The 16,588-nt window shown below is 40.1% G+C and overlaps 1 protein-coding gene across 1 annotated transcript in view; it reads left to right on the top strand.

Moving 5' to 3' along the window:
- Window positions 1–16,588, top strand: part of LOC139457056 (B-cell receptor CD22-like) — a 185,325-nt gene that overhangs the window by 155,616 nt on the left and 13,121 nt on the right. The window contains exons 8-9 of the mRNA XM_071238499.1: window positions 13,015–13,290; window positions 13,476–13,748. Of these exons, the coding sequence (XP_071094600.1) occupies window positions 13,015–13,290; window positions 13,476–13,748 (549 nt within the window). The remainder of the gene's footprint in view (window positions 1–13,014; window positions 13,291–13,475; window positions 13,749–16,588) is intronic.

The following is a 16,588-nucleotide window of genomic DNA, read 5'->3' as shown; positions in this document are numbered from 1 at the left end:
TTTTATTGATGGATGGAGAATTTTTGGTTTGGTTAGTGGTTTGCTGAGCACTCTTTTGATTTGGCTATTTGAGTTTAGATATAGGTTATGCCATTTTTTGTGATTTTTTGTTTGTTTACACTTTTAATTTCTGATTTTGAGATGGGTAAGTTTAAGCTTATTTCTGGGATTTTGAGGGATAGTTTAGCTGCTTTATCGGCGTTTTCATTACCGTATATTCCTACGTGGGCGAGTATCCACAAGAAGGTTATTTGTTTGCCTGCTTTTGTTAGGTCGTTGGAGCTTTTAAGTATTTGATTTATCAATTTAGGTTGGTTTTGGGTATTTTTGTTTTGGAGGGCTTGTAGTCCACTTAGGGAGTCAGTAAGTATTAGGATTTTTTGGTGGTTTTTGGATTCTTGATTGTGGAGGGCTGAGGCCATGCCCATTAGTTATGCCGTGAATATTGATTGGTTATTTGGGAGTCGGAAGGATTGTGTGGTTTTAGTTGGTTGTGTGGTATGGACTCCGAAACCCGTGTGTTTGGTGGTCGGATCTGAGGATCCGTCCGTGTAAATGTGACACCAATTTGGCCAATTATTGTGTATGTATGCTAGTGTGGTAGTTTTAGCTATGTTTGGGTCGGTTTGTTTATTTATTTGGCTAGCTAGTGTTGTGTCTATTTTTAATTTGGTGTTCATTTAGGTAGTTTGTTATTCTTTGGGATATTGGGGTAAGTAAGGGGTGTTTACGAGCTAGAGCTTGGTTTTTAGGGCTGATGTTTTGGTTTATTAAGTTTTGGATGAGAGGGTTTGATTGGGACGCGGCCCAGAAATTTAAGCTTAGCTGTTCCCTGCGTAGACTTAGTGGCATTTCTCCTGTTAAGGCCTGAAGTGAGGTGTAGGAGGTGCCATGTTGGGTGCGTGTAATGAGTTTGAGAGCCTGATATGGTATTGAGTCAAGTTTTTTAGATAGAGAGTTGTTTAGGGTGTTGTATATGGCGCAGCCGTAGTCTAGTTTTGATCTAATTAGGGATATGTAGAGAGAGAGGAGAGTATCTTTGGAGGCTCCCCAGTTAGAGCCAGTTAGGCATCTTAGGGTGTTTAGGTCTTTACTGCATTTAGTTGTTAGGTTTTGGATGTGAGCATCCCAGGTGAGATGTTCATCGAAAATAAGTCCTAAGAATTTGGTTTGTTTTTGAAATTTGATTGTTTGATTGTTTATCTGGAGGATTGGGGAGGCGGGTTTCATGTTTTTATGTTTGAATACTATTCCTGTTGTTTTTTCTGAGTTAAGGGAGAAGCCCCATTTGTCAGCCCATTGTTGTATTTTATTAAGAGATTTTTGGAGTAGATTTTTGGCCATTTTCATGCTTTTAGTGCGGATCCAGATGGCTCCATCATCCGCGAATTTTGATGTGTTTACTTTAGGGGATAGACCCTCGAATAGATCGTTTATCATTATATTGAAGAGGGTGGGGCTGAGGATACTGCCCTGTGGAGTGCCATTTTCTAGGGGACATTGGTCCGATAGAGTTTGGTCTATACCCACGGTTATTTTACGATTGTTTAAGAAGTCCTGGATGTAGTTTACTATCTGACCTTTGAGTCCTATTTTTTTAAGTTTTTGTATTAGCCCATCGTGCCATACCATGTCGAAAGCTTTATGCCTGTGGTATATTGTTTATTTAGTTGTCCTGTCTTAATATCTTGTTCTAGTCGGGCGAGGTTATCTAGGGTTGAGCGGCCAGGAGTGAAACCGCTTTGATCTGGGTTTATGATGTTATTTTGGGTTAAGTAATGTTGTAATCTATTTTTAGCCATTGATTCCATTACTTTACATAAGTTTGAAGTTAGGGATATTGGTCTATATGAGTTAGCTTGATTAGCTGGTTTATTAGGTTTAGGGATTGGTATGACTAGGGCCTGTTTCCAGGGAGTAGGAACCTGTCCGTTTAGGTAGATGAGATTGTATAGTTTGAGTAGTGCCTGGAGTAGTTTTAGGGGGAGTTTTTTAATTATTTGGTAAGAGGTTAGGTCTAATCCTGGGGCTGTGCCCTTTTTCCTGTTTTGGATTACGTAGAGGAGCTCCTCCATTGTGTAGGGTTGATTTATTTCTAGATTGTTATTGTTTGGTTCTTTTGTGGGTTTGTTTTCTGTTTTAAGTTTATCTTGGAATTTTTGGCTGAAGTTGCTGTTACTGCTAACGGCCGAAAAGTGGTTGGCGAGATTATTTGCTTTTTGGGCGGGGTTGGTTGAGTTGTTAATGTTAGGGTTTTTTTTATGTCGTTTTAAGCCTCTAATGGCGTGGATTTTGCGCCAGACCGTTCTGGCATCTGTACGGTTATTTATACGTTCGCAGAATTTTTTCCAGTCTCTACTTTTGGCTATTTGGACTAGTTTTTGAACCTGGTGGTTTAGTTCGTGGGCTATGTTTAAATATTTGTAGTCGCGTTTTGCTTTATTGAAGGCTGATTTACGTTTTCGTCTAGTCTGTTCTATTTCCTCATTCCACCATGGTACCGTCGGTTTGCCTGTCTTAGATGTTTTGAAGGGGATGGAGGTTTTGGCTGCGTTTATTATATAGTCTGTTAGGTTTTTACAATAGGTTTCTGGATCATTATTTTCTATTTCGTTTAAGTTAGCTTCGTTGCAGATATCTTGGAATTGGTCCCAGTTAGCTTTATTGTAATGGAATTTTGGTTCTTGGTTTTCTGTTTGGATTGGTACGTTTGTATTTCCTATGGTTATGTTTATGGGGAAGTGGTCGCTACCTAGCGGGACGTCGTGCACTTCCCATTGAGTGCTTTGGTCTAGATCTGCAGTGCACATGGTTAGGTCGATAGCCGACATTTTTTGGTTTATCTTATCGTACCTCGTGGGTTGGTTGCTATTAAGGAGTACTAGGTCGTTTGTTTCTATCCATTCGGAGATTAATTTGCCATGATTATCTATTTTATCATCTATGCTCCATGTAGGATGGTGAGCGTTAAAGTCTCCTAGGAATAAAGTAGATTTATCGCTTATTTTGAGTAGTTTGTTTAGATCCTCAGGTTGGACTTTTTGTTCCGCCCAGTGGTAAATATTTATGATGTTTATGTTTCGGTTATTTAATGTGATTTTAATGCCGTTGGCTTCTAGGTTTGGCGTGTCTATTTTTATTTCTTCGTAATTTATATCTTCCCTGATAAATATGATTAGTCCTCCTGCGGCTCTTCTTGTTTTTGGTTTAGCTCTGTCAGTTCTAACTGAGTTGTAGTTAGGTAGTGTGAATTTCGATTTTTTTGAGAATTTGGTTTCCTGTATACAAGCAATGTGAGGGCCTTTATTTAGTTTAAATTTAGTTTTTAGTTCATGGCCGTGGGAGGTGAGTCCGTTGGCGTTCCACTGAAAAATATTTAGTCCTTCCATTATTGGTTTCGGGTGATTGGTGATTTAGTTTTTAGTTTTTATTTTATTCGGTGAGTTCTTTTAGATGGAGGTTAAAGAGGAAGAAGGGAAGATTGGTTAATTTTAGATTGAAAGCTACTTTGTGGAAGGATTCCATACTAGCTTTTGATGAGTTTTGACTATGCATATATGCTAGGAGTAAGGTGAGGTTATTTAGGTTTGGGGTGTTGGCTGGTTGGGAAGTTTGGTTTGTTTTAGTTGGAGTAGTGTGTATTGTTTCCTCAGTAGTGGAGAAATCTTCGTCATGGGTTGGATTAGGTTTAGCTGGTTGAGTTTCCATGGGGGAGGCATGTGATGTAAAGGGTTGTGAAGGTGTTGACGGGATGGGTGTAGCTGATGTTTTCTTAGTGTTTGTGTTTTGTTGTTGTGCTTGCTTGTGGGAGAGCGTTGTTGCCATATGGGCTGTAGGGTGCTTGGATGAGGGTCGTGTTGTGGTGGTCATTTTGAGGTTTGTTTTGCATGCGGGGGTTGATGTTTTGGGAGGGTTCGTGGTTGGTTGAGTGGCTGCTTGTGTGTGTGAGGTGGGTGCGGTTTCTCGGTAGGGGTCCCAGACAGAGCTGTCGGTTATGGGTGTGGTGTTTGTTTGTGGGATGGTGTTTGGGTGTGGTGTAGGGAGGAGTGGTTTAGATGCAGGTGTAGCAAATTTTCGTGTTTGGATTTTAGCCGTTTCTATGTTTATGTGTTTGTTGGCCTGCTGGGTGAGTGTGTGTCTGTGTGGGCATTGGTTTGAAAGTGAGGTGTGTTGGGTGGATTTGCAGTGGATGCACCAGGGTGTGCATGTGCCTGGGCAGTCTGTTTGTGCGCATTTTTTACATTTAGCTTTAGGGTATGTGCATTGGGAAGCAGTGTGGTTGTATTTGAGGCACTTTGAACATTGCTTAACCTGCTTTATATAGGGTTTGACTTCAAAGTTGGTGTGGGCTCCGAAGGATATGTGTTTGGGGGCTTCAGGGAATTTAGCGTTTTTTTTAAAGTTGATTATGACAATGGAGGTTGGGACCGTTTTTCCGTTTCTAGTTGAGGTTATTCTGCGCGTGCTGGTGATTAGGGGTTGAGGGTTTTGGTCTTGGTTTATGTTAGCTTCTAGAGAGTATAATTGTAAGTCCTCAGTTGTTTCCCTTGGGTTAACCCTAATTACGCCTCGTGTATATTGTTGCCAATTAGGTGTTTGTTTGATTACCGTGACGTGGAATATTTGAGTTATTTTATTTGCTGCGTTGTAAGATTCTCGGTTATGAAAGATTATCTGGTATCCTTTGTTGGCTTTTTTAATATTGTTGTAATTTATTTTTTGTCTTTTGAACCAAAGTCCTATTTTGTCTGCCGAAAGTTCTAGTGAGAGAGTGGTGCCTGAGCCTGCTGAGAAGAAGTAGAGGGCGAAGGTGGTGAGGAAGGCGGCCGGGGAGGGTGTTGGCGATGGAGGTGGAGTGGCTAAACAACATAGGTATATATACACTTATTGACATCTAAGTTGTTACAGTGACTAGTTGATGGACACAGAGAGGTGATTAAGCTAATTGGAAGCCAGTGGATGACTAATGAACACAGAGTAAACAAGCAGACAGATGGAGATGATGGAAGCCACTGTATTAATTGGATGGACAAAGGGGTTTAGCAATTAGGTGATGGTAAGCAGGCGGGATGTAATAGCCTTGGTCTCTGTTCATTGCTGGCTGGATCCTTTTGATGTAGATGGCTTCTAGGAGTTTCCTGAGTTTGTAGTCTGATTGGTTGTTGGCCAGGATCTTGATGTTGTTCCACTGGATGTTGTGATCGGGGTGGGTTTGGTTGTGGTCGGAGATGGCTGATTTTGAGTCATTTTTTTGTACCGAGGTCTTGTGTTCTTTTATTCTAATGGGTAGGGGCCTAGATATTTCTCCTACATAAGAGTCGCCACAGTCACATTGTATGTGATATACGGCTCCAGCTGGGTCTTCTTTCATTGATGTAGGGGGCTTGCCATTGGCGCTGAGGATGTTCTGGATTGTCCTGCCTCTCTGGAATACTGTATCAATGTTGGCGTGGTGTTTGAGCAGCCTGCGGATCTGGTGGCTGGCTATTTCATCCCGCCTGCTTACCATCACCTAATTGTTAGCCCTATCCATCTATTGCTTGATAAAGGTGTTAGGATCTACACCGAAACGTCGCACTAATTGTAATTAAGAAGTTGTTCATCCATAGAACTCGTCTTACTTCATCACTCCAACTTCTAAATGCCACTGAAAGAAGAGATCCAGACTTACCAGAAAACTATGATCGTAGGTTCGAATCCCCTCATCATACACATGCATCACTTAGGGCACTCAGGCACGCTTTACCCTCGGCGTTTAATCGCAAAGATAATAATGGGGGAGACTTGCGTGCAGATAATATTCCCGGCATTTAATCGAGAATGCGGCGTTTATTCGAGTCCCGGCATTTAATTGAGGAAAGCAGATCCGGCTTAACCCCCCCCCCCCCACCGCCCCATGAAGCTGACATGCTGAAATTACTGAATTACTGAAATACTGTTAAAACAACTCCAACTCACTCATGATACCCCTTTTGATAAAACGACGCTCAGAGAGCTTTGTAAATCAAGAACGTATTTCACAATAATGTTTTTGTGATGTCTATGTTTGAATTCTTTACCCTAGTTCATCAAACTTCAGATGACCGACGATCCTTTAACCCACTTTACTCCTCCTTTACGGACGTATGTATGATTATTTGTAACTGTTGGGACTGAGGACTGAGGTCTGTGGATTTTGATGAAATGTCTCGTTGTCGCACTTTGTAAAAATATTAAAAATACATACATGGCGTGCAGTTAATAATATAAGCACGACATAGAGACATTTTGAGGAAATGTTGCCTTGTTCTATTGTCGCGTTGTCGGGCTTTTACAAAACGAATGCAGTGTTCAAATGAGCTCTTAGTTTCGAAGCTTCGCGTAAATGACAACTATGCTTGTCGTAAGAGGCGACTAACGGGATCGGGTGATCAAGCTCGCGGACTTGGTTGATACATGTCATTGACCCCAAATGCGTGGATCGATGCTCATGATATTAATCACTGGATTGTCTGGTCCAGACTCGATTATTTACAGACCACTTTCTTATAGCTGGAATATTGCTGACTACGGTGTAAAACAACAAACAAACAAAATCTTAGCATCGAATGAATTATTTGATTTGATTGGCTGAATGTACACTGGCTCATAAAGTTATGAATATGAACTGAATTGGATCAAATTTGGCCTTTTAAAATACCTTTTTATATGTCCGTGTATTTTGTGTAATCCCTAGTATTTACATAAATATACGTAGCAATTATGTCAACTGTCACCTTGGTTGGTTGAATTTGAAATTACACCTAATCTTACAAACTGGGTAGACTTTTGGGTATATTATTTTAATATATCAGGCCAGTATTATGATCTTTGTATGTGTGTTTCTGTACATTTAGGAGATAAACATACTGTGTTTTCAATGTAGAGCTAGGTTACCTGTTGATTGAATTTGGAACCGATCGAGCATGGCTGTTGACCCAAGGTGCTGGCGTTAAACAACAAACCAACCAACATCTTGCCGTGATCTTCCTGTTTGAAGCATGCCAATAGCCCTCCATTATGCTACCGATAAACATCATCATTGAGTTTTTATCACTTGGTTAACATAATGTGAGAGTCGGCAATCAGATGACTGCGAGCGGTGATATTGAGCAGTGTGCTTGGTCAATAGCACCTCAAATTATACACTTGCAGGATGTTTTCAGTTCGTGCCGGTAATGTACGTACGCTACACTGACGTTCCACAGCCGGATTGCAACACACATACTGCAGCAATGTACAATATGATACCATTAATTGTGTGTCTGCACACTGTAATGTGAAAATATTATGTATCCCGGTATTCTATCATTTAACGTACATGGGCCTGTGGCTTGCATACATACACTGACCAAAAACTTCTAAGTACTTGTGGCTGACACATTATGCAACATGACCAGTTGCTGACACATTTACATATTAAAATAACAAAGGCCAAGTGAATTTAGTTTGATAGGATTAAGAGCCAGTTCACACTCAGCCAATCCAATCAAATATTTCATTCGACACGAAAGAGCACATGCGAACAATTACTTCGTTTTGACATCAACATGTCGCGATGACGCACGTATATTGATTACTGCATTTTTAAAATATTTTAACAAAGTGCGACAACACGTCAATGTGACGAAGCAACATTTCATCATCAACAATACAAATAAAGGAATCAATTTCAAAAAGCAACGATGGACGATTTGTTTTAAAGTAACCCACATTGCCATTGGTACTTCGGGTTTAGAATCACTGGAGCTAACAGAAGACCACAAGAGTTTTGAAAAGAAGAATAACCATATCTGCGCATGCGTAGATTACTGTACCTACTAAACGTGCGCATCATTAATCGAAAAGGGAGACAGCCGACAATGCGACGAGAAATGTAACCATTTCTAGGCATGCGTAGATTAGTTCACTTGTTACACATGCGCACCATATATCAAAAAAGGAACGCGACTAGAAGAAGAAGAAAAAGTAGAAGAACTTTTATTTGCATGAAGGCCTCGGGCCCATAAACAATTACAGTTCACAATATACCAATTGTTCACAGATGTAACGGTAAAGTAACGTGACACATGACTTATGTCATGAACGCGACTATGAGACAGCATGATAATGTCCCTAGGATTCCATCAAACACAACTGAAACATATTGTAATGATACGAAATATAACACCACAAAGACACAGAGATCAAGTAAAACTTGGATATTTCAGTTCCGGTAAGCTCTGTGACACTGACAAACATCAGCTCTGATAATGAGAAGATAGGACAAGCAGCTGGTCAACCGCTGACCTTGACCTGTGTGACCTCATCCAGTTTCCCTACTTCTACTGTGACCTGGGTGACCTTGCCATCAGGAACGACTCCTACAGTCAGCACAGAGACGACATCTGGTGTCCTGGTGAAGACAACAAGCTCCGTCACATTCTCTGTCAGTAAGACTGACCAGGAGAGGAGCATTCACTGTCAGGCTGAAAACATCAACGGCCAGATATCCCCACAGTCTAACAGAGCCACACTGGAGGTTTGGTGTAAGTAGACCCAGTCTAGCAGAACCACACTGGAGGTTTGGTGTAAGTAGACCCAGTCTAACAGAGCCACACTGGAGGTTTGGTGTAAGTAGACCCAGTCTAGCAGAACCACACTGGAGGTTTGGTGTAAGTAGACAGTCCGACAGAACTACATTGGTGTTTTGGTGTAAGTACACCCAGTCTAACAGATATACACTGGAGGTTTGGTGTAAGTAGACATAATCTAACAGTGCAAAACTGGAGGTTTGGTAAAAGTAGACAGTCCGACAGAACTACATTGGTGTTTTGGTGTAAGTACACCCAGTCTAACAGATATACACTGGAGGTTTGGTGTAGGTAGACACAGTCTAACAGAGCCACACTGAAGGTTTGGTATAGTTGACACAGTTTTTCAGAGTATACATGAATGTTTGGTGTAAGTTGACACAGTCTAACAGTGCCACACTGCAGGTTTGGCATAAGTAGACACAGTATGACAGGTATACACAGGGTGTTTGGTGTAAGTAGACCTAGTCAACAGTGCCGCAATGCAGGTTTGGCTTTAGTAGACCCAGTCTAACAGAGCCACTCTGGAGCTTTGGTAAGGGTAAACCCATTCTCACAGAGTCACACTGGAGGTTTGTTGTAAGTAGTCCAAGTCTAACAGAAACCTATACTGAATATTTGGTGTAAATAAAAACCGTTTAACTGAGCTACCCTGGATGTTTGGTGTAAGTACATGTAGATACAGTCTGACAGAGAATCATTGGAGGTTTGGTGTAAGAAGACCCTATCTAAGAAATAGCATTGAAGGTTTGGTGTGAGTGGACATGGTCTAACAGCGACTTCTGGATGCTTGTTGGAGGACGACCTAGTCTAACAGATCTACACTACGGTTTGGGGGTAAGTAGATACTCTGTTACACAGTCACAATGTAGGTTAGGTGTAAGTAGACCCAGTGTAACACATCTATTGTGGAGGTTTGGTGTAAATAGACACACTGGAGGTTTAATGTAAATACATGGTTAAACTGAGCCACGCTGGAGGTCTGATGTGAGAAGATAAAGTCTGATAGTAGCTCTGAATGCTTGATGTAAGTAGACCCAGCATAACCGATCTACACTGGATATTTTGGTGTTAGTAGGCATAGTCATACATAGCAAGTCTGTTGTTATTGTTCGAATTTCATAGTGCATCATACAATCTCAATCACGTTTACTGTTTATAAAGTGTGTGAACAACTGGAGAGTATACGGAACTCTCAATATTTATGCATAACTCAGCCCACTGAATCCAAAACGAGGCCGACCCGGCGCGACCGTCCAGGAAGAGTGAGTCTAAAATGGCGCGACATTCGAGTAACTTTCACTGTTGTGTTCCGCTATGTTCAAGCGATTCTCGCTACGAAGCCAATATCAGCTTTCATAGGTTCCCCAAGGCAGAAGATCGGCGGTGGAAATGGATTATATCTATTCGAAGAGACGAGGGTCCGTTTTTGAAGGTACTTTGACATTGACCTGCATACCTCTTTGACCTACGATTATGTAATTCAATGCGGAAGTGTTTTCTTTTGTCCAAGTCTACAAACGTGAACGTTGTTGAGCGAACTGAATACTGATAAATGTTTACATAAATAAGTAATTTATAGCATGTATCCAACTATTGAACTAATCGCCAAATGTCCTGGGTGACATATTAACTGCCAACTTTCTTTTAATGTTAATCTTAATTACCATTCAATTTAATTTGATAAGCTAGATCTATGTGTGTGTTTCCGAAGTTTTGTCTGTTCCAAACATATATATTTCAATGATTTAATCTCAATGGTATTCATGTTTCCTTTCAACATCATGCACATGTGAAGTTGCTTTATATGTTTGAAGAGTATAAGATTTTCTACTGATACCTTATCATGGTCCAACCCCACCCCAAAGCGGAAACCACCTGTCTAAAGGTCACACCTGCAATCCAGCCAGTCCAGGAAACGTTCAGCAGAAGTCGCCACAGATGGGTAATTACAATGATTCTCTTTATAAAAAAGTAAAATTGATAAAAAAAAATTGATTTATAATGAATATAATTATATTGATATATATAATATAATATAATCGTCCCATGAAACTCCAAACAGGAATATGTATTGTCTAATTTAATGCAGAAAACAAAATACATGTCAGTCATGAGGTGTGTGCTGAAAATATAAATGATATATATGAATAATATTACCAATCATGTTGATATTACAGGCAAAACATACCGATGGGCACAGATAAAGCAGCAGAAGACGTTGACCTTTCGCAAGAAAGAAGAGGAATGTTGTGAACTGAATAAAAAACATGTAGAACTTAAAGATAAGATATATCTTGAAAAGTTTGGAGTTAACCGTTTTAGCACTGATACGATTCTACACTGGTCTTCGAACATATGCTCTGCTTTGTGCATTTTTCTCTTTCATTCAACCTAGTGCCTCCAACACGCAAAGTGCATACCATGTTCCAATTGGAGTTGTATCTCTTGCTGGTAGACCAAGGTCAATGCTGCTCATAGAGGAGTTTTTTTTATGTTTTTATGTAGACCGAGAGCTGGTCTGCTGGAACTAATTTTATCTGTACGTTTTAACACCCATATAAGTACTGTGAGTAGAAAATTGATTACATGGGCGAACTTTTTGTACATAGTACTGGGTAGCATGCCCATTTGGCCCCCTAGGGTTTTAATTGATAGATATATGTCATCATGTTTCAAATTAACTTACCCATCTTCACGAGTAATCATTGATTGCACAGAAATTTAAACACAGTACCCGCCCTCTTTGAATCTAAACTCTAAAACGTATTCACATTATAAAACTACAAATACATTAAAAGCTCTTTTAGGTATTGCTCCACACGGTGCAGTCACTTTTGTATCTTGTTTATATACTGGGTGTATGTCAGATCTTGAAATTGTTCAATTGAGTGGAACATTAGATCTACTGGAGTCTGGTGATAGTGTCATGGCTGACAAGGGATTTACTATAGGCAACAATTTAAGTGAAATCAATGTTGGTCTCAACATCCCACCATTCTTACATGCTCATGGTCAGTTTAGTAAGAGCGAGGTTGAACAAACAGAAATGCTTGCCTCCCTCCGTATCCATATTGAGAGAGCCATCCGCAGAGTAAAAGAAAATAATATATTTGACAGCATTATTCCCCGTAATCTTGTTGGATCCATCAACCAATAACTGCTCTTCTTACCAACTATGAAGGTCCACTTATACAAGTTAGGTTAATATAGTATCAATTGCTACTTGCATACAGCACCATAAAACTGTAAAATAACTACAAAGTCAGAATTAAAAGAATTTTTTTATGATATAATTATTATAATTTCAAAATACATTGTATTGTGTATATAATTCAAGAAATGTACATGTCTCAAACAGTGTTAGCAGTTAAAATTGCACACTGTTCACCATAATTAAAGATCCATGAAGATCCAGGTTAGAATAGGTCTTCAACAACTCATGCTTGCTGATTGGGAGGTCAGACTCGCTGACTTGGGTGATGCATGTCATCGTATCCCAATTGCATAGATCGATGCTTATGATTTTAATGACTGGATTGTCTGGGCCAGACTTGATTATTTTCAGTCCGCCGTTATATAGCTGGAAGATTGCTGACTGCGGCGTTAAACAACAAACGAACCATAATTAAAATCAAATCTGGACAACCTGGAATACTGTTGTTACTGACATGACAAATATGAGGTTACTGTGTTGTTCACTCCTGAATTCTGCTTCATTACATTTAATCACTTCTTTATTTTCAGTAGTAATTGGAAATATTATCATGGTTAGATACAAGTATCTACAATAGATAAGTATCCTTATGTCATTATATATGTCGACCCGTGAAGATTCGTGATAGAATAGGTCTTCAGCAACCGATGCTTGCCGTAAAGGGTGACTATGCTTGTCGCAAGAGGCGACTAACGGGAAAGGGTGGTCAGACTCGCTGACTTGGTTGATGCATGTCATCAATCCCAATTGTGTGGATCGATGCTAATGATGCCAATCACTGGATTGTCTGGTCCAGACTATTATCTACAGACCACCATCATATAGATTGAATATTGCTGAGTGCTGCATTAAACAACAAACACATGTTTGATAGTGAATCATAAACATATGGTTTTTGCAGAGATTTCTTTTAAATATGGAAAGGGTTTTGGTTGCTTTTATTGTTATTTAATGGGGGATCTCTTCCCAGGTGAGTAAAGAAATCAAGTGCAATATGTCAACCAGGCAGTTTTGATATGCATACATATTGTACTGATGTATTTCTGGGGTTTAGTGATAGTTAGAAGGATCTATCCGTCTTGGTGTAAACTAGACCTATTCGAATGACCGGCTGATAGATAAAACTAGTCCCGTCCGTACGTGATGTTATGACATCAATATACATATACCCTTGACAATGTATCACCCTGTAAATAAATATTACAGATCCACCTGACAAACCCAACATAACCAACCCTGGTACTCTGTGTGAAGGAAAGTCCACATCACTGACCTGTTCCTCGTCCCCTGACCATGGCAACCCTCCAGCCACCTTCTACTGGACCAAGAACAACGAAGCAGTCCACACAGGCAGCTCCTACACGTTCTCTCCAGTGAAGGCTGACAACGGAGCTGACATTAAATGTGCTGCTGGCAACGCATACACCGACACACCCGGATCCTCACGTCCACAGTCAGATGCCAGGCAACTCAGTGTATACTGTAAGGATGGTGCTTATTTTAGTCGGAATCATGTTGATGTCAACATGTAGTTAACGTAGTTAACAGGAAGGTGGAGAATGTGAGAATTGAAATATACTTCGTACATTGTGAATTCATTAATTTTATCACTTATGCTAGTAGAGCGTATGCTATTGGAAAATAAGAAACTACAATCAACCCTCCAGATGTTGGATTACCAACAATTACACCGGCTGCCACACAGACCAAGAAGGAAGAACAGAGCTTGTCTCTCACGTGTTCAGCTGATGGCAATCCTGACAACGCTGTCATCACCTGGACCTTCAATGATTCCCCCGTACAAGGAAGCAGTGTGATGAAAGCTGACCTGAACAGATCTGATGACGGGGAGTACGTCTGTACTGGGAGAGTCAACACAGGCAGTGTGTGTCCTGGTGGTAGTCTACAGTGGAGGTCTACTGTCAGGGTGATTGTTAACTGTGAGTACAGATAGTGTCTGTGGATATCACATTAGTTCAAGCATATAGATGTCTACATGGGAGGTCTACTGTCAGGGTTATTGTTAACTGTGAGTACAGATAGTGTCTGTGTATGTCACATTAGTTAAAGCAACGTAGATGTTTACAGGGGAGGTCTACTGTCAGGGTGATTGTTAACTGTGAGTACAAACAATGTCTGTGTATATCACATTAGTTAAAGCAACATAGATGTCTATAGGGGATGTCAGTGTGATGTTAACTGTGTGTACAGATATTGTCTGTCTATATCACATTAGTTAAAGCAACATAGATGTCTACAGGGTAGGTCTACTGTCAGTGTGATTGTTAACTGTGTGTACAGATAGTGTCTGTGTATATCACATTAGTTAAAGCATCATAGATGTCTACAGGGGAGGTCTACTGTCAGGGTGATTGTTAACTGTGAGTACAGATAGTGTCTGTGGACTTCACATTAGTTAAAGCAACATAGATGTCTACAGGGAAGGCCTACCGTCAGTGTGATTATTAACTGTGAGTACAGATAGTGTCTGTCTATATCACATTAGTTCAAGCAACAAAGATGTCTATAGGGGATGTCAGTGTGATGTTAACTGTGTGTACAGATATTGTCTGTCTATATCACATTAGTTAAAGCAACATAGATGTCTACAGGGGAGGTCTACTGTCAGTGTCATTGTTAACTGTGTGTACAGATAGTGTCTGTGTATATCACATTAGTTAAAGCAACATAGATGTCTACATGGGAGGCCTACTGTCACGGTGATTGTTAACTGTGAGTACAGATAGTGTCTGTGTATATCACATTAGTTAAAAAAAGCATAGATGTCTACAGGGGAGGTCTACTGTCAGTGTGATTGTTAACTGTGTGTACAGATAGTGTCTGTGTATATCACATTAGTTCAACCAAACATAGATATCTATAGGGGAGGTCTACTGTCAGGATGATTGTTAACATGTGAGTAACGATTGTGTCTGTGCATATCACATTAGTTTAAGCAACATAGATGTCTACAGGGGATGTCTACCGTCAGGATGATTGTTAACTGTGTGTACAGATAGTGTCTGTGTATATCACATTTGTTAAAGCAACATAGATGTCTACAGGGGAGGTCTACTGTCAGTGTGATTGTTAACTCTGAGTACAGATAGTGTCTGTGTATATCACATTTGGTCAAGCAACACAGATGTCTACAGGGGATGTCTACTGTCAGTGTGATTGTTAACTGTGAGTAACGATAGTGTCCGTGTATATCACATTACCTTAAGCAACATAGATGTCTACAGGGGAGGTCTACTGGTAGGGTGATTCTTAAGTGTGTGTACATATAGTGTCTGTGTATATCACATTAGTTAAAGCAACATAAATGTCTATAGGGGATGTCAGTGTGATGTTAAATGTGTGTACAGATATTGTCTGTCTATATCACATTAGTTAAAGCAACATAGATGTCTACAGGGGAGGTCTACTGTCAGTGTGATTGTTAACTGTGTGTACAGATAGTGTCTGTGTATATCACATTAGTTAAAGCAACATAGATGTCTACAGGGGAGGTCTATTGTCACGGTGATTGTTAACTGTGAGTACAGATAGTGTCTGTGTATATCACATTAGTTAAAGCAACATAGATGTCTACAGGGTAGGTCTACCGTCAGTGTGATTATTAACTGTGAGTACAGATAGTGTCTGTCTATATCACATTAGTTAAAGCAACATAGATGTCTACAGGGGAGTTCTACTGTCACGGTGATTGTTAACTGTGAGTACAGATAGTGTCTGTGTATATCACATTAGTTAAAAAAGCATAGATGTCTACAGGGGAGGTCTACTGTCAGTGTGATTGTTAACTGTGTGTACAGATAGTGTCTGTGTATATCACATTAGTTCAACCAAACATAGATATCTATAGGGGAGGTCTACTGTCAGGATGATTGTTAACTGTGAGTAACGATAGTGTCTGTGCATATCACATTAGTTTCAGCAACATAGATGTCTACAGGGGAGTTCTACTGTCACGGTGATTGTTAACTGTGAGTACAGATAGTGTCTGTGTATATCACATTAGTTAAAGCAACATATATGTCTACAGGGAAGGTCTACCGTCAGTGTGATTATTAACTGTGTGTACAGATAGTGTCTGTGTATATCACATTAGTTAAAGCAACATAGATGTCTACAGGGGAGGTCTACTGTCAGGGTGATTGTTAAATGTGAGTACAGATAAGGTCTATGTATATCACATTTGTTAAAGCAACATAGATGTCTACAGGGGAGGTCTACTGTCAGTGTGATTGTTAAATGTGAGTACAGATAGTGTCTGTGTATGTCACATTTGGTCAAGCAACATAGATGTCTACAGGGGAGGTCTACTGTTAGTGTGATTGTTAACTGTGAGTAACGATAGTGTCTGTGTATATCACATTACCTTAAGCAACATAGATGTCTACAGGGGAGGTCTACTGGTAGGGTGATTCTTAACTGTGTGTACATATAGTGTCTGTGTATATCACATTAGTTAAAGCAACATAGATGTCTATAGGGGATGTCGGTGTGATGTTAACTGTGTGTACAGATATTGTCTGTCTATATCACATTAGTTAAAGCAACATAGATGTCTACAGGGGAGGTCTACTCTCAGGATGATTGTTAACTGTGTGTACAAATAGTGTCTGTGTATATCACATTAGTTCAACCAAACATAGATGTCTACAGGGGAGGTCTACTGTCACGGTGATTGTTAACTGTGTGTACAGATAGTGTCTGTGTATATCACATTAGTTCAACCAAACATAGATGTCTACAGGGGATGTCAGTGTGATGT

Source organism: Haliotis cracherodii, unplaced genomic scaffold, assembly GCF_022045235.1.
Source record: "Haliotis cracherodii isolate W230 unplaced genomic scaffold, xgHalCrac1.p SCAF_12, whole genome shotgun sequence".
NCBI classification, from domain to species: Eukaryota; Metazoa; Mollusca; class Gastropoda; order Lepetellida; family Haliotidae; genus Haliotis; species Haliotis cracherodii.
The sequence above is the reverse complement of the archived record's forward strand: the minus strand, read 5'-3'. Positions and strand labels throughout refer to the sequence as shown.